Genomic DNA, 25,649 nt, shown 5'->3' with positions numbered 1-25,649 from the left:
AGTCAAAGTGGGTTGTTCAAGTTCATGCAAAAGGTCCATGACAAAGTTGTGAATAGAGTACAGCTTTCCTTTGTCCTGAACTAGCCCCTTCTGACTCTCTAAGTTACAGTGCCCAAGGGCTCTGAAGCAAGCCTTCTAACTCCATAAAGTGCAAAGAAAATGTTCAAGTATTTATTTTATTCCATATAAAAACACTGGATAAAAGAAAGTATCTTCATATGGGTGCAAAGTCAAGCATTGAACAGTCAGATTTTAAACTGCCTATGAAACTGTAATTTAGCTTCTTTGTACGTACACATCTTGATAGAGTCTTTGATTACATCACCGTGTTCCATTTTTAGCCATAGTCACCCTGCATCATCTGGTACATAGAACACATGGTCCTCAAAGAATATTCACAGTTCTTTCTGTTGTTGAACCGTTCCATTAGACATCTAGGCAAGGAGGAGAAACAATCCCATATGACTTGCATAACTAGCAGATACCATATCAGTTATGAATACTCACAACAAATATTTCACAGTCAGATTCAGACCAACAATTACATGCTGAAGAATTAAAGATGTGTATTGAATGATTCAGTGTTTGAGATTTTCATGATTCATTCCTAGACACCAAAAAGGAAAAGGGGAAAGTCATCAAATAAATTATTCACTCAGCTCTAGTCTTTCATCTTTGTCCTGAAAGATCACAGCAGAACACTTCTCACTACTCAGTTGATCTACCTTGGGGTGATGAGTAAGTTATTCCTACAGGGAATTGAGCCCCTGACTGGAAGGAATCAAGGTATTCTATCTTTGTTTCTCAAACTGCTGAATAGGCACTTATGGAAAAGTAAAGGCAGTCAGGTGCGGGAAAGAGAGGTCATGTTGTTGAAGGGCTATTGAAAACTGAAGCAGAAGAGCCCTTGAGGACACAAGAGCAGCTCATTTCCTCAGTTATTCACATAAGAACTTGTGGATGCTGGTAGCAAAATGAAGACAGCAGACCAGAGCCCCAGCTGGCATAACCTGATGTAATTCCATTGATTTTAGCAAGAATGTGGGCTTTAGCTGAGCTGTTAATTGACACCAATTATTCCTAGCTACAGATCTGAAGCATCATTGCTTTAATGTCAATTTTATACCATCAAGTTCAGAAGTGTTACAGTGGCTTAAAGCTGGAGCAATTCATTGGTGAATTGGACCCAGTATATTTGCAAAACTAAAAGTATAATCCTGGATAAAACACCATGCCTGGATGATTTATGCCCACAATACCAAGGGGGTTGTGTAAGCATTTTGCAACACCTCTAGCATACATATTCACTCTAGATGTGATGTAGCAAGATTCCTTGATGGGTGCAAAGCACCCTCACCTCCCACTAACATCAGAGGAACAGGAAAGTGCTAAATCCCTTGCAGGGTTGGACCCAGCATCCTGGGTCTCAGGTACAGTTGTTCATACCCCAATGTTATAAAGACAAAAAGGTGTGAGCCAGACACTTTAATCCAGTTGGATTAACTTCAGAATCAGGTAATATACTGGAGACTCCTAGGCATAGATTGATGGGGTAGGATGAGGAGACGGAGGTTGATAAGTGGAAGCTAGGGTAGTTTAACCTAAAACAAATCATGGCAGTCCGGTCTGGCCTAATCTCCTTTTTTATGTAGGGGTCAATAAGATAATGGACAAGGGGAATCTGCACAAGGAGGTCTAGACACTAGATTTTAGCAAAGCTTCTGACAAATTATCATGTAGCTACTTCAGGGCCAGATCTCTGGCTGTGGCTTGTGCTGCTGTGCAGTGCCTCAGCAAAGCAAAACTGTTGCAGAGTTGCACTAATGGGGCAAGTGTGGGTTTCTCTGATGGAGGGAACATTTTGAATGTGATAGGGTCAGTACAGCCAGTCCTAAGGCACCTACCCTCATGTTAGAGGCATATCAGAGACTGAAATGTGACAAGCCAGGAACTCTGGTGAGAATACCTGGGTGGAGAAAACTGAACCATACCATCCAATCCTTGGCCTGTCAGAAGTCCTGAAGGAACTGCTACATCTGCATAATTTACAGCAGCCTTTTGGATGATCTAAATCAGGGTTGTCAAACTCGTTCAGCCCCATGGGTTAGACAAGTTATGCTGGTGTCTTCTACAGGCTGGATGAGGCCCACAGATCCCTCTTGCTTCTGCCCCCAGCCCCGTACAAAATCCAGTGCACAGTGTCCCGAGCCCACCCCTAGACTGAGGTGGGGGGAGGGTTGTGTGCAGCGTAGGTCCCAGACCCAAGGTGACCACCCATCCCTAATTGGGCAGGATAGTCCTAAAATGTAAACATCAAGTCCTGGTCCCGGATGACTCTGTGACACCATTTGTCCTGGATTCCCCTTGATACAGTTCCCATGTGTCACTCCTCAGTCCCCGCAGTCTCTGGCACTCTGTTCCTCTTGCTGCACGTGTCATTCAGAGACGTCACAAGGTCTATGGCCCAGCACGCTCCAGAAGGGCAAACCCACCCTTAAAGCACCCCCATAGGGGAAAGCAGCGCTCACCTCCTCCTACTGTGTGCACATGTGTGGGGCTGGGGAGGGAGGGCAGCCAGCTCTCTTCACCTCTCTTCCATTTCTCCGGCCACCCCTCACTCAGGACTGCCCAGAGGGTTTATGGGGCCTGGGGCAGGTGTGATGTTGGGGGCCCCACCACTGCCCTCTACAAGGACCCATTTGTGTGTGTACAAAACTGGGGGACCATGTGCAAGAATTCTTGCACGCATGCATCCCTCCTTCCCTTGCCCTGGGAAGTGGGAACAAGCCAGCTTTCCCACTTGTTCCCCCAGCAAGGAGGGCTAAGTAGAGAATTTACCTTGGAGACAGGTTACTAAAGCAAAATTACATTAACAGTTTGCAAGTGAAACATTTATTAAACTTATACTACAAAGTTAGGAACTTAGGAACAAAATGAGAAGAGAAAAGTTTAAGTAAAGTATTTCTTTCTTGCCTCATGGATGCAAAGTTGTCAATTACATCATCATAATTTATTTGCTTTGCAAGTACATTCTCCGCTGAGAGCATGATCAAATGGTTCAGCCTATCCTCCCGATCGCTGACCGCAGGTACTTCTTAATAATCTTAAACTTACTAAAAGTGCATTCCCGGATGCAACAGAGACTGGCAAGGCAATGAGCATTCTCAAGCAAATGCATATCTAAGGGAACACAGATTCTACACCTTTGCCATAAATCCAGTTGAGAAGCTCAAGTGCAGTGCCCATGGCTCCTTCAGAGGTGCACAAATTTGAGTCTTTCCTGATTTTCTAAAACGGGCAAAGTTCATCTTGCAACTCATCCTTGTTCACATCTCGTGGGCATGTGGTGGACAGGGACCCTGCAAACTTTACAATTTCTTCATCCTCTGCGACAGCTAGTGGGTCAAGTATGGGTGAGAACCAGCTTGAGAGTTTCCCTATGATCTCAGCTAGGCTTTGAAGATCTGAGAGGAGCTTATCCATGGCTGTGATGAACACTTCAACCCTGAATTTATCTTCAGGGGAAGAGATTGTGTGTTCTGTATTGGCTGGCTCATCGTGAAAACACTTCATCCTTTGGATTCTTCTGTGAGTTCTCTTGAATTCAGTGGTGATACCTAGCCTCTCAGTGATAAGTTTAGCTTCTGTGAGAAGATCTGGCCAGGAATTATTCAACCATTGAATTTCTTTCAGGAGGCTCTTGACATGTTGCACCTCTTCTTCCATGGTGAGCTTGGATCCTTGGACAAGCTTGCTTCAGATATTGATGGACTGCAATATCTTGTGCCACACTGTAGTCAGAAGGATGAACTCAAAGGATTGCATCTACTCAGTGAGACCTGAAACTTCAGCATGGGTTTCTGCTGTCAAGTCCAATTCTTCCTCAATTTTGAAGAGAGAATCCAGCATCCCTTTAGGATTTTTCATGAGGGGGCGAACACCATTGATTCTTGAGCTCCATCTAGTTGTTGACACAGAGTGAAGAGAAAGTCCTGCAGTTTCCTGAAGAATTTTCCATTTTGCAGGACTGTATGAAAATACAGTGTACAGCTTATGTACATTTCCAAAATATGTTTTCACTTCAGGGCTCTTCTCCATAGCATGGGTACGACGTAGGTTTAAAGACTGTGCACTGCAGGGTGCACTACCCACGTGCACCTCCTACACATTGCCCCTGCAGAGGAAGGAGAATTGTCTTTGTACTGTTGCTGGAGAATAGACATGTATATTTAGCCTTAAACCCCTTGATTAAGGGCATTGTGAGACTGTTCATATCCTTATGGGCTTTAGTAAGCAACTACTGCTGTTTGAAGGACCAGAAGTAATCTCTGCAATACTGAAAGCAAGATTTGCAGTTTGGAGCACAGGCTTCTTCAATCAAGAAGGACTTGATTTTTTTTTTCTCCCAAGAGTTATATAGACACTGCATTTAAGTACTTTTTGAAGTGGGGCAATACGTGAACCTGAATATGCGTTAGGTCTAATGTTGTTATTTTCCCTGGCAAATATAAAGAAAACAATATATATAATTTTAATTATTATATTCTTGCAAATTCATTTCTGACTTTGGCCCTTAAGAACCCACAGAGCTGACATTCACTCACGACTTGAACCCTTTCCCCTGGAGGTCTTTCTGTGACAACAGACCGGCTCTGCCACCAATCCCTCCTTAAATCTTCCCTGTTCCTTCTCTCCTCACAACAGACTCTGTAACCAGGGCTACTTGGCCTAGGCCTTAGCCTAGGCCAATCATACGCCTGCCTGATCCATCTTGTCTCTATTGCTGCCTAGAGATAAAGAAAGATGTTACCTTACTGTGATTGGTTTAGATTCCCCCTTGGACATCAATGCAACAATCACTTAAGCCTCAAATTAGCATCTGTTTCACACACAACTATGTATATTATTTACTTCAGGGTCAGGACGGGTCCCATAATGTCACAATTACATGTTGAGAATGATTCAGTGTCATCTCAGACTTCAATGCACCAATTTCCTCTTTTTCATGAAGACAAAATACCAAGAATTCTGGTGAGCGAGGTCGCAGGGCAGGGGCCAATGGTACACACAGGAGCTGAGGCAGGGGGCCCGTGCTTTGCAGGGGCCTGGGGCAAATTGCCCCAGTGGCCCCCCTCTGGGCAGCCCTGCCCTCGCTCATGCTCTGTGTCACTCCCCCCCGCCAATGCTCACTTCTTGTTGTAGAGCTCTTCCGGGTGGTACCAATCATACAATACCCCCACCCCCAATTTTTTTTCACATAGCATGGTCACCCTACCCAGACTGGCTTTGAACAAACACCCATTCCGGCCAGTCCACGGGCTCTATCTTTGACACCCCAATCTAAATTATGCCAGGGACCCTCCAACCAGCTTGGCATTAGAGGAGTGGCAAGGCAGCTTAGAACCAATCCTCTTTTCATTAGCTCTGAGGTGTGGAAACTCTTTGTAGTGGCAGATCCAGCTTTTAATTCACAGACTGGCTAATGGAATGGGAAACCGGCTCTGCTGCAGATGCAGGCAGCAAAGACTGCAAAAACACAGGCAAGAGGTAAGAGACACCGATGACAGGCTGAGGAGCTTCCTAAGAAGAGCCCTTCTGAAGGTGATGTGAGATCTCTCGGCACAGAAATAGCTTTCATCTGTCTTGGCCTTCAGTGGGAGCAGCAATCCCTTCCCAGGTTTAAATAGGCAAAATCACAAAGAGGAAGCAGGGAAGGGAACTCTTTTTCTCCTTATGTGCACCTTGAGTGTCATCTGCTAGCACTTCCTTAATTCATTTGGATAATCCCAGGAGTCTCCCCAAAGCAGTCTGGGAGATGACATACTGCATAGGTCAAAGCTCTGGCTACACTTGTCCCTGTCAAAGCATTGCCTGATGCTGAGGCTTGCAATGGATGTAGTTCTCTACTACCAGGTGCATGGGGGTGACAGAAGAGGAAGGGTTTACACAGGTGTTGATGACAACAATGACAATCCAAGCAGAGGAGAATCAGGTTCCAGTTCCTCTTTTTGCTTATGTATTACAAGTTGAAACACTTCTGTCCATGCAGAAACAGGGAGATGCAAGAGAAATAAAAATGAATGGTTTGGCTTGACATTAGCCCTACCAGGTGCTGTAGTTTGTGTTTCTGTAGTGACCTTTCACTTCCAGGGGCCTTAAGTTCAAATTGCAGTGGAGGTCACAAGTTTGCTGACCTTGTGTCACACCATAACTCTCCCCTTCTTTGCCAAAAGAACATGTATGACCAGATATGTGATGTCATTAATCCCGAGGGAATTTTCCAAGAAAAGCAAAAAGCTTTCCCTTTAACAAACCCAGCTACCAGGTACAAGGTGACAGGTTTTCCAAGCTGGGTGAAGAACCTGCCAAATCAAGAGAAAGATCAGAAGGACAAAAAGCCTTGGATAGGGTTAACAGAGTTGAGAATCCTGGCCCCAAGGGGAGATGACTGGAATCACTGGCCATTTCCTAATGAATCTTCCTGAGAATGTTTAGTAAGAGAAGAGGTGTGGAAAGACAGACAGATGTTTTCTTCTATGGTGCAACAGACTTAGTGAGAAAAGACTGGTCCAGCAATGAGTGTGTCGGTCTGGAGGTTGGATATCTTGGTTCTGTAATGTCCTGGTCTGTGCCATGGGGAACCAGTTCTGGCTGTGGCCTATTATCTGAGACTGCAGTGCTAATGAGGAACTTGTTTGTAATTCCTACACTGTAAATTAACCAAACTCCGTGTTGGTTGATAAGTTCTTCCTTGCTCAGACTGCATGCATTTTCCTTTTAACATGAGGCAAGCTATAGAGTTCTGAAAAGTAACTCCACCCCAGTGGATCCAGTGCTTGCATTCTGAACTAGCATGAGGGTGAGTTATCCTACTGGACTGTGTTGTCCTATTCTTTCCACAGTATGACTGTATACATTGTCCATTACTGTTAATGGAGGTGTGAGCAGGCAGGGTGGAAGAGGTGAGCCCTCCATTTCAGACAGAAGAGGCCAAGAAAATTGCTTCACTGAAAAGATATGAAGGAAATCATGAAGGAATATCCTGTTGCAGTATCCTTGCACTCTAGCAGTAAATTACATTATGTTACTGCATTCTTGCTATGCAGCCCTATTACATTTTGGCTGTTGCATGATATTTGTCCTATCTAAATTAAACTCTACTGTGCACGTAATGTGTTTAATCCTAGTGAACTAAACAAGTTGTTTCTCCAGACACAGAAGTTGCATGGATTCTGCTTTCTTTGATTACCATATACCATATTTTGCACAGCAAGCACCATGCCAGCGGTTAATGCACTGAAACCTTTCACCCATATATGATTCTGATCATCTGTCCTGTATTCAGCTGTGACCACAGTTTAGTATGCCTCACAATAGGGAGAAAGGATCATGGCCCCTGACAGGTCAGTGTCTAATGATGATAACCAAGGCACAATCTTGTTGGTATTTGGTAAATAAAACAGTGAAACAAAAAACTCACTGTCTTTCAGTGGCCATTTATTTCTCTACTCTGCTAGTTTAGAATAATATAAAATAAGGCTAGAAGAGACCTCAAGAGGTCATCTAGTCCAGCCCCCTGTTCAAGGCAGGTTCATCCCTATCTAAACCATCCAACCCTATATTTGTCTAATCTATTCCTAAAACTATGCAAGCAAGCCTGTCACACAAGTACAAGGCATGTTACCCAAACACACCAAAAACCCCTAAACCTGCCACAGGTAAATCAGGGGGATGAGGGCACCATCAACATGTCCTACTAGTGCAAAAGTTATTAAAATACATACAAGAGTTCCATGGAAAAAGGCCACCCCCCCATTACAGAGGAAGGCAAAACCCACCACAGACCAAGACCATCAAACCTTGTAGTAAAATTCTTTCCTGATCCCAAATGTGGCAATTGGTCTGACCTTGAACAGAGGAGCAAGACCTTCTAACTAGGAATCTCCATGTTTTAGTCTGTAAACTCCTGTGTGGGGAGAGAAATGGGTGGCACAGATGTATTTATGTAATATTAAGACATGCCAGCCTGTGCAGTGTTTGTAGGCTTGGAACTGAGCTACCCTAAAAGATTTATCGTGACTGGAATCCAGTTTCCATGCTCATAGGTACCAGTGTTCTCCTGATCTGCCAGGATTCAACCATGGTACAGTGGCATATTATGCTATTCGCAAGTAGAGTTTTATCGACCCCATGCCTTGGAGCTTCTACAAGATTCACAGTGATCCTGGGCACTAATATCCTGGTCCTGAAGAGGTTCTGCACACCTTTCATATCTTTTGAAGTCAATGGGAACTAAAAACACATAACACTTCTTTAAGAACCTAACCAGCATCACAGGTTGGGATAGGGTCTGGTACAAAGCCCTGAGGTCCCTTTGGACTTCTCACTAAGCTTGCAGGACTTGTCAGCATTTAACAATGTCTTATTTTACCCCCCGTTTTCTTGGAATCTTTGTGCCTTCATTTTTGGCAAGAACCTGACTGCAGTGATCCATGCATTTGTTACCTCCAGGCTGGACTGATGTGGTTCATTCGTTCTGAAGCTAAATGCGGAGATGATGTACAAGCTACTACTGATACAGCAAACAGCTGCCAGCCTTTTCTTTGGTGTAAACTGCCCTCAGCACTTCAGGCCCAGGTTCAAGTCCCTGCCCCAGCTCTCAGTCAGGTCCCACTGCCAGTTTAAGGTTTTCATCCTAATCTTCAAAAATATGGATCAAGCCCCAGCTACAGCAAAGGCAGAGTTTTGATCTATGACCTAACAGCAATCATCTATGTCATGACACATTACAATGTGTGGGATGAAGGAGATCTGGGGGCCAAAAGACTTTATCTCCAGAGGACCTGGACAGGAGCAATCTTCCAGGGAAGATCAGACAAGTCTGACTATCTTTAGAAAATCCACCCTCATCAAAAAAGCCTTTCGCACTATAAGAGTAACGCTCCCACTGCTGATCCCCATTTCTACCCCAAAACATCCACCAACTTATTGATTTCAATGGGTCTGAAACTCATAGTGTCATAGAGAAGTAGTACTGGAAGGGTCCTCCAGAGGTCATCTAGTCCAACCCCCAGCCTGAGGCAGAATCATCCCTTTCCAAACCAGCCCATACAACCATAATCTAAACTCTACATAAGACTTCCTTCAACCCTGACACGACATAGACCTAACATCCTGACACTCATGCTTCACATGAATCAAGATGTGATTCCCCAAGTGCTTAAAGTTATGTTTGTGCTCAGGTATTAACTCAGGGCATATCATGCCTTATCATCAGTGTTTCTCACTCTTAGATCAATAGGCACTTTTTAAGGAGAAGAAATTGATGGCTATCATTAGGGGCTGTGAACTAAAGTAATATCCCATTGGGAGTTGCATTGTAGCTCCCTTCCATTCAGAAACTCAAATCCCTTCAGAAAAAAGAAAAAGTAATTAAAAGCCAGTCTTTTCTCTCCCTCCTGGCCCACTTTGCTTCTTGCCAACAACTATTTTCTTTTTGGCTCTTTTGATACTGCACTTAAATTAACCTGCACCTGTTTTCTGCAGCTCTCAGCTGTGGATGTCAGCTATTTCCGGCACCAACCTCAAGACTGTTGCTCACAGCTCCACTGTCAGGTCCTTCAGACTTCCTGTTTTGTTCTTAACGCTTTTATTTAGCCGATACACTGCTTCCTGTTCTAAGACTTCTTGTGACTAGAATCCCACAATTTGTCCTCAACAAGACTTGGCTGGTAAAGTCTCTGAATGTTCTTCCTCTTATTAATGTTTTGTCTTCCTGTCCATAATCTTTCTAGATGGGTAATCTGGATTTTTGTGGAAATTCCAATGGGGTTTCACTGAGGTTCTTCATTCTTGTGCATTCACTCTAGAAAACAAGGAGTTAAATAGCTCTGGTACAGACAGCTTTTCAATAATGCTCAAGGAAGATATTATTCTTTCTAGAGTAAGTCAGCAGGGAGAAGGTGATCCTTCTATTAGCTTGGTTTTCAATCATTTCCATTTAGCTGTTGCTCGGGTCCTGTTATAAATGTGTTAGTGAGTTCAAAAGCAAGAGCTGGCGTAGACAGTCTTATCTCAAGGCTGCTATCCTGTGTGCCTTTGTAGGCGAACATCATTACAAGGGCCTTAAATGGAGAGATATGAAATACTGTCAGCAATGGAGAAGCAAAGATAACTCAATTGGGACACTGAACTCAAAGAGATGTGGCAGAATAATTTAAAGATAAATCTTTGCTTTGTCCTAGCTCCACAAAAAAAAAGTTTTGAATAATTGTTGGTGTGATTGCAGTCTAGTTAACTAAGTGACTGAGCTGGAAGATTAATCACTGTCTAAGAGGGTTTAATTTCTATGCTGTATCTGCATAATTATCATATATATTAAGCAACAGGTACTGTTTTATGAGAAACTTTCTGTATCATCCTTTTAAAATCTACTCTACTCTAAATCTCTCTAAAGTATTTTAGTGTTTATATATTTTCTCTCTCATCTTTATTATTAAAAACTTTTGCATTAAACATGATCTATTTTATTCTGTGACTCTAACATTCAAATCTTTCTTTCCTGTGTTCCCTGTTGCCCTTTTTCCACCTGAAATATAAGATTTTCTAATATCACAAGTGCTCGTTGATGAAATGATTATACTCATTAATTAATATACCTTCTTCTTTATTGCTGAAGACAATTTATATTGGATACACTGAACCATGATCCTGCGGTTAGAGGGTACAGGTGATTTTCCATCAAAATACATTTTTTGATGGGAGATGCTGTTCCAAGTAGATTTTAGATGATCCAAATTGAAATTTGCTGCAGAAAAATGTCAGTGTTGCTAAAAGTTTTACTTTTCCATTGGGAAAATGAACTGTTTCCTATTGCATTGCATTTACTCAGACCAAAGACTTTCCATTTGTGAAACACCATTAAAAGGTTTCCTGTCTGCTCAGTTTGATGTTAACCTGTGTCTACTCAAGTTGCTAGAGTGCTGCCATAGACTCATGTCCCTGTTTTCAACAAGGGGCTAGACTATCTAGCCAAAATCCATCTCCTATGATGCACCACTTCCATGGGATAGAAATTTTGATTTTCAACCAGCTCTGTTAGAGGAGGAGTCAGTGAATATATCTACACATGTGCTGTAATGCATTTGACTAATTAGCTCCACAGTAAAGCATCACAATCTATACATGTGCTGGTATTAGGGCACAGTAAATTCCATTTCTCATGATTTTTCTTCACATGATGTTTCCTATTCATGGATTGTCAGTCAGTACTTACCATCATCTATGCTCATGGCAGAGGTGGATAACACTCCATCTCCAACAAGGCTGACTCTGCAGCCCCACCTTTCCCGCAGCACCCCTACACACACACTTCCTGGTTTTCCTTCTGATATAAAAATATTGGAATTGAGTTGCTGAGTACTAACTGGGCAATGGGTGCACAGAAAAAAAATTATTATTTTACCTGGTATTTCAAGAAGCTGGGCCCTTGCAAAGTGCAACATATTGGATATCTGACTGATTTTCAACATATTGGATATCTGACTGATATCCTAGAGCCTGAAATGGTAGATGCTTTGTGGCTCAGTATTTTTAGAAGTGTCTAACTTTCATAACCACATGAAAGGGTCAATCATATGCACCAATTCCCAATCTCACCTGCATAATGTTAACTTTCTATAGTGCAGAAGTCCTTGTTTTCTTAGTACTTGCCATAATTCCAGCACTTTTGAGTTTGAATAATAATTTCTGGTTGGAGGAGGTGATTTTCTCGCATGTGGGACTGCTTAAAATAGTCTGCAGGCAGAATTTTCCCTAACAGTTTGGAAACTGTCTGATTAAGGTGTTTATTTGCTGACTACTCAAAATTACGTGTGTGTCAAACTCCCCTCCCTCCCACAGCCATCACTCAGGATTTTTCAGCCCACATGCTGTCAGTAGCAACTGGTTGCCACAGTTTCAGTGTTGCATGCAGGGCTGGCTCTTTCCATATTCGGCACTGGGGGTTTATTGTTGAAGGTTTTTACCCAGGGAAGAACCATTCAGAGCTCTTTATCCAATGCAGGCCATTAGAGAACAGAGATGGAGGCTGGAGAAGCCAGTTGCACTATCCTGGGAAGAGTCCTGCTTGTTCTCTGAGACTCAGCTCCTCCAGGACCAGACACTGAGTGGGGAACCCAGGAGAGGGAGGAAGGGTGGGGGCAGCTGGAGTGGCAGGGGGCTGCTTTCTCCTCCTTTCCCTGCCAGCTCCTCAGTGCTCTCTGCCCCCGCCAACCAATGGCAGAGCCTCTATGGACCTGGGGGAGGAGCTGAGGGACAGCGGGTCAAGGAGCTAACTGGGAAGTGTGGCAGCAGCCCCAGCAGAGGTGGGTGGCCTGTAACTGCTGAGCAAGGTGTGCAGCCCTGCATGAGGGCCCGAGAAGGGAGACAGAGGCGCCATGAGGAGGAGGAGCACCGGGGTTGTGGGTGGAGTGAGAAAACTGGGGGCGGAGGTGGTTTGGGGCGAGCGAGCGGCGCCAGAGGGAGGTAAGGAAGGGTTGGGGAAGCCACAGGAGCGCGCTGCCCATCTGGGGGCTTTGGAAGTGACATGAGCTCTGTGCCCATGTGTCGTCACACAGCTCTTTCCCAGACCTTGGTTGAACCAATGTACGTAGGCCTGGGCTGCCGTGTCAGCTCCTTTCCCCCTCCCCAGCCTGCGCTAGAGCTCATCCAGCACTGAGAAGCCTCTGGGGCTTCTGAGGTAGAGCAACCTGGGGAGGCTTGAAAGGGCTACATGCAGACATTTGTAGGGGGAGGGGGAGGTTAGATCTCATTAAAAATGGCCACCTGATCTAACTTAGTTTGCTCCGATGCAGACCTTACACTAGACCCAGTCTTAGTAATCAGAAACCAACCTATACTTGCACCTGTACAGAAGTTCTGTGTGTGCAGACTGGCCTCGAAATGATGGAGCCTGGTCTAAGACAGACCTGGACTGATGTGCGCTCAAACTCAATCACTGAGAGTTAGACCAGTGAATGGAACTGCTCTACAAAAAGTTGAGCTTTTCCTACCTGCCCCCTGGCACTGCGCTATTTTTGGCCCCCAGGCCTTCACCCATCCATCCCCTCCCCACAGTGGACCAGTCACCCCCTCCTCCCCCCGCAACCCTCATCTCAAAGCTACTTCCAGTGCTGGTTTTATATGCATTTGGATGCTGGGAGCCAAGGCAATAAGTATCGGTGGTGGGAGGGATGGGGGGACAGGCCATGCCATGCCAGATATTTGAGATGCATTGAAAACTGGAAGATATTTAAAATATATTCTCAAAATCTGGGCACAGGTCTCTAAGTGTTTTGTACTATGTGGTGTTACAGGGGTTAAAATAAGTGCAAAACCATACCGTCCAAAACCAGGATGTTCTTGAAACATGATGGTCTAGCTCAGTGGTCCTCAACCATTTTTAAATTTAAGGCACCCCTTGTGAAGTGCCAGCTCTTAGCTTTCACTCATTTTTTGACTATGGAAAGATAGTAGAGCAATTTTTCTGTTGAAAAGACCTTGGAAAGACTACAACATGTCAGAATGCTTTTGACACTATGGATTCCTATTTGAAATCTCTGGGTTTATCTTGTGAATAATGTGTAGGTGTTTATAAACTAAACAGCCCTAAGATTGTGCAGCATCCTTAAAAGGATCTCAAGACATCCCAGGGTGCCACAGCACCCGAACTGAGAATCACTGGTCTAGTTCAACCAGGAATTATGGGTTTGAAGCAGGAACTATTGCGGGGGGAGGGGGAAACACAAAACATTCTGACCTGTGTTATGCAGGGTTTCAAGCTAGAAGATCAAAATGGTCCCCTTGCCCATGAAATCTGGGAACCTTTGGGTGTGCCATACCAACAATTTATATCTGGGTAAAAGGGAGCCTTGAGCTTATTGAGTGTCAGCTATTTTGCAGTTGTTTGCATGTTTCTATTTCATGTCCTGAGCAGTCGCACATGGGGGTCCAAGGGAAAGAATCTTATGAGCATGTACTGTGTCATACACCATACGCAAAAATGGGATGCTAAGGCTGTCCTATGGGTGCCCCCTAGCCATATCTGTGATGCATACCAGATCCAGAGATCATGAGAGCTGTGGTGGCAGGTAGCCCTAGACTGCATTAACTGCCTCATTTCTATTTCTGGGGCTTGAAAGTTGAAGCAGATCCTCCATGCATGTTCAAGGACAGCGCCCCTTGGAAAGCTAGGGAAGTGATGTAGACATGCCTTCATTGCCCACCTGCATGGTCTTACCACATGGGCAATGGCAGCTCAATCACAGCTGCTTACCCCCCTCATTGATGGCTGAACTGCTACAGATTATCTTCCATTTACCCTAAGGTAAGAGCATACATATAGGTAACTGCCACAGGACAACCAGTGCTCAATTAAGGCACAACCTGTGTACCACAAAGTAAATTGTTTGTATGGCCATACCATATAAAAAACCCATTTCTGCCTTCTGTACACAAAGTGCATAGTGATGCAGTCTCAGACCATTGGAATCCAAGTGTCTGTATCAATGTACCACACACACATCTCAGTAATTCCTTTTCCCAAAGGATGGAGAGACAAGGGTTTTCACACAGGTTCTGATGACTGATGAGCTTCAGTGTACGTAACTGTTGCTTGTTGCCTCTTGCACAGTTCACCATGACTTCCCCTTGGCTCTTGCTGGAGAAGGATGTATTCACCCCCCTGAATGAGAGACTCTTGGAAATTGTCCACATCTGGAAAACCGGAAAGAAAAGGAAGGGCTCTGTTCTTTGTGTAGTTGGTGAGCAACTTTCTTCTCTCACTGTAAACTGATGGAGAATATGCTGCAAGACCCTAGATTATTATTCTTGTTGTTATTCCCATTACTGTCTTGTTTTATCTGTTGTTAAGGATCTGGAACAAACACCTTGTAACATCACATATGATGTTGTAGAACTCAAGTGCTGTTTCTCTATTGTTCTAGGAAAGAATTTCAAAAGTACAAAGGAATTTTTCCTAAAACTTCCTGATTTTCCACTTAAGCACTTTTGAAAATATTATATCTCATATGATCTATGCATTCCACAGTGTCCCATCACCTTACCATTTAAGCCACGTCTGAAAAAGAGGTGTTTGTCCCAGATCTGAAATGTCTGAAAAGCATTTGTCCCAGATCAGCCATGTATGAAAAGAGATGTAGCTCCTTTTGGCTAACTTATTGGGAAGGGTCCCTTTTACAAGATAACTTCTTTTAGTTAATACTGGCCACATCTACATGAGATGCTGACTGCATAGTAGCTCATTACTACTGTGCAGTATCTTGTTACTGTAGAGTAGCATCACTTGGCATGGAGTGTGACACAACGTGACTGCGCAGTAGCTCGTTCTACTAATGCGCAGTCAGTGTCACCAAAAAGCCATTTGGTGAGGCTACTGTGCAGTAGCTCCAGTTACTGTGCCATCATTTAGTACTTGCGTATGTAGTAACATCTACGTAGTCAACATCTCATGTAGATGTGGCCACTCTTGCCTAAAGCAAAGAGAATCCAAGTTTGAGGCTTATCTTGAGGTGGTGCATATGTGAAAACAGGAATAAGAAGGTACAACTCCATCCATTTCTTAATTCTGAATATCCAGATACCAGCTATACAAATTCCTTCAATGTGGCATTTACCTATGATAAATCCCATTGGGTTTAGTCTTACTGTTGCAGTGGTATCTACCTTAGGCAAGAGAACAAGAATCTGTTCGGAAACACAGAGGTCAGTGGGACTCCTTCTAGAGACTGAAAGAGACTTTGGATAAGGCTGCAAGAGACCAGTTTTGTCTGTCAGTGCAATGTTTATAACATCTTGTTCCATCACACATCAGTTATATGTAAAGTAAAAGTCTGTCTGTCTATCTCCTCACACCTGGAATGCATGTATTAGCCAAGCAGTAACATTGGTGTTTTGTATCCCTATCCTTAGTTGCTAATTATAGGCCAATCCAGCTGTTCCTTGTGAAGGTGAAGGCAGATCGGGGTGAACAGTACAAGATAACCAACAGGTGGCTCTTAAAGTATCTGAAGCTGGTAGATGGAAAGACAGTCAATCAGGTATTGTCAACTCTTGCTTCTTATCATGGTATAGGTCATGACACAGTGTGTGAGTAAATGGAAAGAGAAATGAATGGGCTGATTGTGAGGCCAGAGAGATATAGCCCTGGTCTTAGTTTTGAGCAAAATGGAAGCATGGTAGCAGTAGGTGAAAGGAAGGGAGGACAGGGAATGAATCAACATTTTAAACTATTTTAAATCCAGGACCAAAAAAAATAGAACAGCTTTGATTTCAATATAATCTGGTGAGAGCAACCATCAAAAGTAAAAAAAAAAGGCATCTCTGCTTTCTGATTTAGTTGGTCAAAGAGATGTGCCTTTTATGCAGGGCAAAATATGGCCCATGGGCTGGATCTGGCCCACGAGGCCATTGTATCTGGCCTGCAGGGCCACTAAAAAAAATTAGAAAATTAATATTGATCTGTCTTAATGGGTCACCAGTTCTGCCAGAATGCTTTGGATGACTTATCTCAGACATATGTTTTGGATGGAGACAGGGTTGTATGTGTGTTATAGGGAGGTTTGGGGGTGGGAATGCACCTTCACAAAGAGGAAATGGGGTGTGTGTAGTAATGGCAGACTTGTTGGATCTCAGAGCAGGCTGAGAAATCAATGAAGGACTGTTCTTTGTCATACAGCATGTCACAGCAACCCTGTAAATTAAAAAACAAAAGACTCCTATTAACTACAGGAGAGTTCACTTGGCTTCTGTGGCTTGTATCCTCCTATATTCTTAATGCTCTTTATTGGAATTCTCATACATACCTTGGAATGGTGGACTTTTTTCTCAGCTCTGCAAAGTGGTTCCTTGTTAGATCACCAGCATTTGCAGAACACACTGTAGGGTCCATCTGCTTGTCCGTGTTGAAATAGGTTATTTACATCTATTTGCATAGCTAATTAAGGCTTAAGTACAAAGTTATTTCCAAAAGCAAGGTTACTGGAGAGTGGATGTGGCGAGTTTGTACTTGTACAATGACATTATTGCAGTTGGGAAATGAGAGCTTGGGAAGCAGCATTTCCTTTATGCTGCCAGTTGTTGGCAGCATGTTGTTAAATTTCTTATAATTAGTTTTTTATTAATGTGAATGTGCCAGAGGCCTTGGCAATAAGCCTGGGTTTGTACAAACATTGAAATAAATTAAAGGAGAGCAACAGAATAATTTTCCACTCTGTCTCTAGGACAAGCAGAATATTCCTGTGTATAGGCTGCAGAAAGCCTGCTTTCTAGCACCTGCTTAGAAAATAGCGCTTGCAAATTTTCATGGGTTCACGATACAGGAGTGGAAACTAAACTGGTATTTCAGTTTTGTTATGCCCTAAGAAGAGAGAGCCTGATCTTTATTTTAGAAGACTGGTCTGATTCAGCTCTGATTGAAGCCAATGAGAGCATGTCCAAGCCAGATCAGGTCTTAAGAACATAGGACTAGAAGGGACCTCTTGGGTCTGGCTCCCTGGTGTAACAGACAGCCATATCATATAATCCCTTTCATAAACTGATCAGGGTCTATCTTAAAAGCTGCTAGGGTTTTTGCCCCCACTACTCCTATCAAGAGGCTGTTTTCAGAACCCGATTGCTCTAATGACTAGAAACCTTCTGATTTATAGACAGCAGTCATATCCTTTCATCCTTTAGTTTCCTAAGCTACACAAGCCCTACTCTTTTGCTCTCCCTTTGTAAGATAAGTTCTACTTTTCCTGATCACCCAAGTAGCTCAGGCTGAAGATGTTTGCATAGAACTGTTCACAGTGTTCCAGGTAAGCCCTATACACTGAAGCCCTATACAAGGCATTCATACTTCCATGTTTCTACCTTGTTTGCCACATTCTAGGATGGTATTTACCTTTATCACTGCTATATCACATTGGTAGATCATAGTCATCTTGTGGCTGACTAACATGCTCACTTGTCAGCTGGAAATGTCTGAGAATCTCCCATTTCATAATCAAAATACTTGCTATTAGTTCCCAAGTGCATGATCTTGCACTTAGTACTATGGAATTCCATCCTGTTTCTGGTATTCCAGTCCTCAAGGTCATCTGGTTTTTCCTGCATGATATTCCAGTTATCCCCTGCATGGACAGTTCCTTCTAACATTGCCTTAGCAGTGCAGATAACAAAACACAAAAGCTCCATGAAAAAGTTCCCAGTGTGGTATGTGTACTTTGAGACAGCCTGCATGAGCTGGACACAAAGGCTAGGGACAGACATTCAAAAAGCCTGAGCCTGAATTGATTCAATCTTTGTAGGTTAGTCTAACCTGACTAGGCTGAACTGGTTTGAAACTGGACAGACATTCTCTCTAAACTAATGATATTCAAGTACATGCCTGCAGTGGCTCAGGGTAGAAGCCAGGGGTGCTGGAGCAGCCCTCCCTTCCCTTCTGCAGACAGCTGAGCTGAGGAGGGCATAGCCAGGCCCTGGCAGGACTCTCTCATTAGGGATGTCTGCTTGCATGGTCCCAGGCTTTTCCCAGCTGCCTGCTCAAGGGGCGGGAGTGTTGCCAGTCCCCAACCCCAGCCTAGCACTCTGAGGCAAGGGGGAGTGTGCAGTGCAGGCATCTGTTGATGATATAGAACTTTTCAGTCTCCCTCCCTGCTTTGTCGTACTGTCTGCAGCAAACTGACAGGTGAGCAAGCCAGCTGAAGGGCTGATAACAGTCTTCATTGCCCAATTAGCAAAACAATAGCCTCTCTCCACATTACTTCAGACTTCTTAAACAGCTTACTAGCTGACCTGTTGATTAGCTCTAAAAGCCCTAAGTGGTCACTGTTCTGTCTTCCTCTCCCAGTGAAATTGGAGAGAGAGACACACACAGACACCTCTTGGCATTAGCTAGCATATCACATGCTGGCTACAGTCCCTGCTGTGGCAGACAGGAGGAGAAGGGATCTCTGTTTAAGCAGCGAGTGGTGAGAGGAGGGTACAGGAAAGCCAGCAGACCCTGCTGTGCCTGTAAGTCTGTGCCAAGCTTGCAGGCACAAGCTGTCCAGCCAGGGAGCAGAAGGGAGGGGCCAGCCCTGCAGTGTAGCAAAGAGCCCCAACCAGCCCAGAGAGTACGCTGGGATGCTGATAACTCTGATTTAACTTAAACCAGCAAGGGGTCTGGGACAGACATTGCATAAAGCGTCTGGAGCCAAATCAGTTAAGTCTGATACTACATTCAACCAGGTTTATCTCAAACCAGTTTCAGCCATTTTCAAACTGGTTTATGTGCACTGAACATCTGTTCTGTTACAGGTTTAAACCAGTTTCTGATCATTTAGACCAGGCTATGTGTAATGTCTGCCCCTAGCCAAAATGGTTGCCTCTGCTGGCACTTTGCTTGGAGATTTAAACGGAGGGTTCATAGAAAATAAAGACTTAGCAGTTACCTTCAAGTGTCAACATAGACATTTGAGGAAAATAATGTTAAATGATTAAAACAGGAAATGTAAACCATGTAGCTTCAACAGCAGCAGCCATTCACAGAAGAGGGAAAACAGTTAGCTGAGCACCAGAAATACCTCCCAGAGTGCTCACACTGCCTATAATTTGGATTTATTATGCAGGACATAATAATCTCACCGGGAAGCTGAATCAGCTATTGCAATGTGTCTCCATCATGACGTTTCCTTGTTAAAAATGAACTTGCAGCCTAATGGTTGCAGTATCCATCAGGCCAACATATGAAGACATCTGCATTATCATGGTACAGCTCCCAGAATCCATTCAAAACTTTTTAATTTTCCTGTAAGTCTGATTGGCAAGAAGCAGGGTAGGCCTGTGTAATTAGGATGAGTAGCCAACCTGCCTGTGTGTGCTATGTATTATACCCTTAACTATAAACAGCTGTGGTCTTGCCATCTGGTCAGCAAAAGAGACCACCCTCCAGGACGAAACTAGCACAAATTCATCCTCTTCATGCCCCCAGGGAAGAGACCATAGAACTGCAGGCCCCTGGGATGGAAGTCCATCCTCCTCTCAAGAAGAGTTACAATGTACATGTCCCCAGTAATGGTCCCACAATCCCATTTTGTAAATCAACCCACAAAAATAGTGCAAAACCCAATCCTTCCCTCCTCAGAATGAACCCATACAGTTCCCCTATCCTCTGCTTGTCCCTGAATCAGTGGAGACCCCTGAAAACAAATGGCTCATGTAAAACCACTATTAGCAGGGAGGATATTTTTAATTAGCACATCTCTGGGAAAACCTCCTTGAGTGGCAGTGTGAAAGATGAGACCCTAACTGGCAAATGAATGCTAAAAACCAGACATGATTATGAAGCCTGTGCACAGCTTGTGCTCTGTGCAATGAACGCCAATGACTTGGGGCCTGCTCACATATGCTGGACTCATGTTCCATGAGGTGCTGCCAAAGCCCTGATAGTGCACATTTGGCAGTGCTTTTAAAGTTATGCCTCTCTTGACAGAAACTGTATTAATATTTGAGGCGATTACTGAATAGCCTCCTGCTTTAATCACTCCTTATAAGGTATAAGGCATGCTATAAACCATGCCAGTTGTAAATCCCCCTCAGACGGTGGTGTTAAAAGCTGTTCCAGATGCTGCTATCCAGCCTGTAAAGTAGTGCAGGGGTGTGATATATCACTTTAAGGTGTTTAGAAAGCATGCTGCAAAGTGTCACAGGACTGAATAAATCGTCATAAAGCCTGAGCCTATTATTATTAGTAGTAGTAGTATCAATAATAAGTGCAGCCTGCGAACTCTCTAGAAGATGGGATCATGCAGTGCTGCTGAGCTAATAAACTGTTGGAGGAAGGAGCTAGTCTCAGTGGAATATTCCTAACTCAGGACCCCTGTCTCTGCAGACCTTCCTTTGCTATTGCTCTGTCCCCTTATTCTATCATGCCTTCCCCAGAGGCAGCCAGCACTGTCCCCTGTAGCAGTATTGGCAGGTCAATTTAAGATTTAGGGAAAGGCTTTTGGAAGTGATACAAAGTAACATAGGCAATTTTAGCCTGGGAGCTAGAGTGAATGGTGGGGTTTCCTCATTTCTTAAAATTTAAGACCAGAGAGGACTAAATCATTTAGTCTGACCTCCTGTCTGACAGGCCATTACATTTTACCCTGTTGACCTTGCAGTGAGCCCAATAACCTGGGTTAGATGGAAGCATTACAATTCTCAGGAAACTAAACTGTTCTGTGCCACAAGCAGAAAACAGGAACAACCAGGTGGCAACAAGGTGCAAGGGTCCTGCCATGACAGGGAATTTATTAAGTAAGTGGTTCCCAGCAGGCTGTAGCTAATTATTCCTATTCTGTGTTATAGAAGAGGGCCCAAAAAGCCCCCTGCTCCATGATAATTTGACACCTGGGGGAAAATTCTTTCCTGGCCCGAAATCAAGTAATCAGTTTGATTTTGATTGAAAACAAGGCACATCAGCCATGCATCAGCAAAGCAAGGTCCACTCTGATTGGCCCCAGCTGGAGACAGGACCCCAATCACTGAAGATTCAGGGGAAAATAGCCTAGAATTCATTTGGCCAATTGTGTATCAGTAGTGTTCTGCATTCTCAGTTTTTACCAATTTTCACTGATAAGTTCCCTAATTTTTTTTAAGTCAGTTTTTACTGATTTACTCACATTTTTCAGTTCATATCCCTGTAAACTGGCATTCCCCACTTGTGCTAGTTAACAGGGATTTGTACTGAAAAATGGGTGGTGCTGGTAAGCTAAAAGTGCCACTGTGCTAGTTACCTGAGGCACAGGTTTCCAGCCAGATAGCGGGGGGGGGACATGGCCACGGCCGCATATGGAGCAGGGGGCTGGAAGAATGGAGCTGGCCACGTGAGGTCCAGGAGAGGGTGGCTAGAGCTGCTGCCTGGGGATGTGGGGCACCCAGCTCTGACTCGGGGTGGGGTGGGGTGGGACAGGCCACAGGAATTCCTCCCGGTGCAGGTGGGTCCGAGCTGCACCCCAGCATCATCGGCTTCGGCCCTTCCCTGAGTGCTGGGAGCTGCGAGCCCCACCGGGGTGGGGGGCAGGCAGGAGAGCCTGGGCCCATTCTCTGTGGTGGGCACTACACCAAGCAGCTCTGCACAGGCCTGTAGGGCTGGAGCCACTGCCTGGGGGTGCAGGGCTCCGGGCTCCGACCCCAGGTGGGACAGGAGGTGCTGTTGCCAGGGGCAGGTCCCCCTCCCCGCCCCCATCTGGCTGTGCACCACTCCCCGCAAATACCAGGGCAGACCGGCAGCAGGCTGCTGCAGCAGGGGGAGGGGCACAAACACAGCTAGGAAAGAAAAGCAGGGCATGGTGTGATGTGCTTCCTGCTGCTGATCCAGGGGCATGTGCCCCTGGGGAAGAGCCCAGCACAGGCCCCCCAAGACCACAGCCTTGCTGGGGAGTGCATAGCAATAAAAGCTGCACCTCCCTGCCCCGCACCCACTGACTACTCCCCCTGCTTTGCTTCCTGCTGCAGCCCCAGAAGCAGCTGACCGGCTGTACCATACCCCTCCCCCTGCCCCTTCTCTAGTCCCAGCCTTCCTTCCTCCCTCCCTGCCGATTTTTCTGCAGTTTAACTGATTTTTTTTCCCTTTTATCCTGATTTCATCCTGGTTTTTATGTTTTGAAGATAAACCCCAAAAAATTCCGAGATTTTTTTTTTTTTTTTTTTTTTTTAAACATAAAAACTGAGAATGCGGAATACTACGTTATCAGGGAACAAAGTCCTCCCTGACCCTGTAAGCAGCCAACAGGGCCAGTCTTCACCTCAGTGAAGAGGTTTCCAAACTTCCACTCTAAAACACTCCCCTTTCTGCACACACAGCCTCTCTCTATATGTTACCCATGCCAAAGCACCAAGTGACATGGATTTCCAGGTCATATCTTACGCTGTATCCTTTGATGCTAGGTTAAATCCAAAAAAAAGAGAGTCTCTCCCAGCAAGGGAGAAACTCAGGGGAAAGCACCATCAGCAACTGCCAACCAACAGTTGATTTAGAACATGAAAGCTTAACAAGAAGACTCCTGCCCAACTTCTTTCTGACCAATTGGGCAACTCCCTTGAAGTCAATCTCACATTAGATATGGCATAACTAATAAGAGGCAACAAGCAGGTGAGAAGTGGGAGAGGAGAGAATGAAAATCTGGTTCATCGTGATCACAAGCCGACACATTTTAATAGTGAGCACACCACTAGCACAACACCCCCTACCAGGTGTTTGAGTCACCAACAATGCTGGTAGCAGCTGGGTTTTCCTTCGATGTCTCCCTTCCATTTGCTTTCTGCGCCCAGTGCAGTTTAGTCTGAGATCTAACAATATCAGCACCCAAGGTGGTATGACTGGGCCAGTGCTTAATTGCTACTGAATTGTTAATATCAAGTTATGTTCTGTATCAGTGAACTCAGTTCAGATTAACCCCCTGCCAGAATGTTGATTTGCAACATGACCTCCTGGTGATATTAAAAATGCTAATCTCAGAGGTGCAACTTGGAAAAATGGTTTGTCCCATTAGCCCTTAGCCTAGTGATCTGTAGGATATGGGGTCCTGCTGTGTTAGACACAGAGGGTGTTTTCTCTTTTAAAACACCCACTGCATTTATTAAAATATGTTACTCTCCTGTATGTTAAAGTGTACATTGTGTGGTAACTACCTTCTGGTCACAGCGCTAATCAAATGTAGCTCTTGTTATTGGTGTTTAGGAAACTCTGGATTTTGAGCTGCAGTTTGATAAGGTTTACAAGTGGACAGCTGGCAGCTGTGATGAGAAGAATGCCTTTATCAGATGCTTGTGGAAGCTGAACCACCGATACCTCTCCGGCATTATCTCATTTGTCAATGTCCCCTCCTGTACAATGGAAGGTAATTATGACTTTTGTCATACACATTCAGAATGCCATAATATATATATATATATATACACACACACACACACACACACACTTTGACCCCTCTACTCTTAAGTCCTTTATTCCCATCACATTAAGGTCCACTGGCTTTTTTGCTCCACCTTCCTCAACAGAAGTTAGTACCTGGGACACTTAAGGGGCTACCTCAAGAAAATACGTTGGTATAAGTATGATTTTCTTCCAATTTGTCAAGAACTACCTCCCTTCAAGGGCATACACTGTGACTTCACCTCAATGTAGTCTAAAGTGCAGATCATCTAAGGGAAACCAAGATTCATTAAAAACAAAGAGAAAAAAAATCAGATTCAAGCAATAGAAACAGACTATGTAACCAATCTGTATAGAGATCTCTGTATACCAGCAAGAGGGAAGGTAGAGGCCCATTTTATCTTTAGTTATGGTAAAGTAATATTTCTAAAGGATGATTAATCCTCTTCCTTCTGACCTTTCACAGCAGCACTTCCTGCCGCAGACATATCTCTGCATTCACATCTCCCATCTCTTACCCCAGCACCGTTTTACTTTATAACCTTCTTTGACATACCCAATTTACTACAAACCCACCTCTTCTCACTTTCTCAGGGTCAAAAACAGACTTTGGGTTTATCCTTAGTTTGATTGTCCTAGGCTTTGATTCGCTTCAAAACAAGCAAGATTCAATCTTTAACACTCTCAGCCTGAATGGTAATTAATTCATATCAGCCTCGATTGTCTAAAGGAAAATTGTTCTCTCAGATACTTCACAGTACTTAAAATAGGACAATGGGCTTGTAGGATCCCAGGATCCTCAGGCTTTTTCCTGAGAGAAATCCACATCTGTTTTTACCTTCAGTTCCCTTGGGGTGTGTCCTCAAACTGGTTCAGAGCTATGTCTAAACTGTTTCTATTCTTCTGTTTTTCTGCTCTGCCTTCCTGATCAGTTCACCCCACTCAGTGGGAGTGGCCCAGCAGCGGCAGGATTGGTTTGTCTCCATGGCTTCCACCTTGGGGATTGCCAAGGACAGCTGTGGTCAATTTTTACTTTTTTCACTATGTGATTAGAGTCCTGAGGAAGAATTGTCTTGTATTCAAAAGCTTTTCTGACTTTATCCCACCTACATAGTTGTTCCAATACAAAAATATCATCCTAAGAAATCCTTACCTCTTGCATAATTTCTGTATTATCATGGCTACAACATCATTTTTACATTACTGTACCTTCCCTTGGCATTTTATCCCTGCTTACTTATAGAGCTTTGAGAAGCCTTGGAGCAATATGTAAAGCTTCCTCCTCTCCCTGCTAGGCTAACTGCTTTGCTCAGCAATTGCTTTGAAAGCAATCTTGCGGTCACCAAACTGGGAGGTAAAAAGGGCTGTGGCCAGGGAGCAGAGGACAGCTGGTGAAATACAAGGGCTGCCCACTCCAATCGGGAGAGGGAGGGCATCACAGATTAACATCACCATTAGTGTTTCTTCCTCCTGTGCACAAGCCTCTGCTCTGTTCTTGTACCTATACACTCCAGGAAACTCTGCCTTACTGAAGAGGTCTAGGGAAAATGGGATTTATAAGCAATGGCTGGCTAGTGCTGTCAACCACAAGCATTAAAAAAAAAAAAAATCATGAATCTTCCTTCAAAGAAACAGGAGATCAGATTTAAAATCATGAGCTCTTAAAAATAATGGGGGGGGAGTTGTTTTATTCATCTTCTGCCTGCTG

General features: G+C 44.2%; 1 protein-coding gene and 1 long non-coding RNA gene across 5 annotated transcripts in view; one reads left to right on the top strand and one right to left on the bottom strand.

The window, feature by feature from the left end:
• The first annotated feature begins 4,978 nt into the window (after window positions 1-4,978).
• LOC102375745 (exocyst complex component 1) overlaps window positions 4,979-25,649 on the top strand; it is a 74,704-nt gene continuing 54,033 nt past the window's right edge. For 3 of the 4 annotated variants that reach the window (XM_006036731.2, XM_006036730.2, XM_006036729.2), the window contains exons 1-4: window positions 4,979-5,031; window positions 14,672-14,801; window positions 15,970-16,097; window positions 23,747-23,906. In XM_006036731.2, the coding sequence (XP_006036793.1) occupies window positions 4,984-5,031; window positions 14,672-14,801; window positions 15,970-16,097; window positions 23,747-23,906 (466 nt within the window). In that variant the 5' untranslated portion in view covers window positions 4,979-4,983. Of the gene's footprint in view, window positions 5,032-12,310; window positions 12,366-14,671; window positions 14,802-15,969; window positions 16,098-23,746; window positions 23,907-25,649 lie in introns of those variants that run through there. The other variant, XM_025193065.1, reaches the window with a different exon arrangement.
• LOC102375580 lies at window positions 16,600-24,993 on the bottom strand. Its single transcript, XR_325272.3, has 3 exons — window positions 24,780-24,993; window positions 16,863-16,948; window positions 16,600-16,750 (listed from the first exon to the last, which is right to left on the bottom strand). It is a non-coding gene; the product is annotated as an uncharacterized LOC102375580 (long non-coding RNA).

This window comes from Alligator sinensis, unplaced genomic scaffold (genome assembly GCF_000455745.1).
Source record: "Alligator sinensis unplaced genomic scaffold, ASM45574v1 scaffold92_1, whole genome shotgun sequence".
Lineage (NCBI taxonomy): Eukaryota > Metazoa > Chordata > Crocodylia > Alligatoridae > Alligator > Alligator sinensis.
This window is presented reverse-complemented; position numbering and strand designations above follow the sequence as displayed.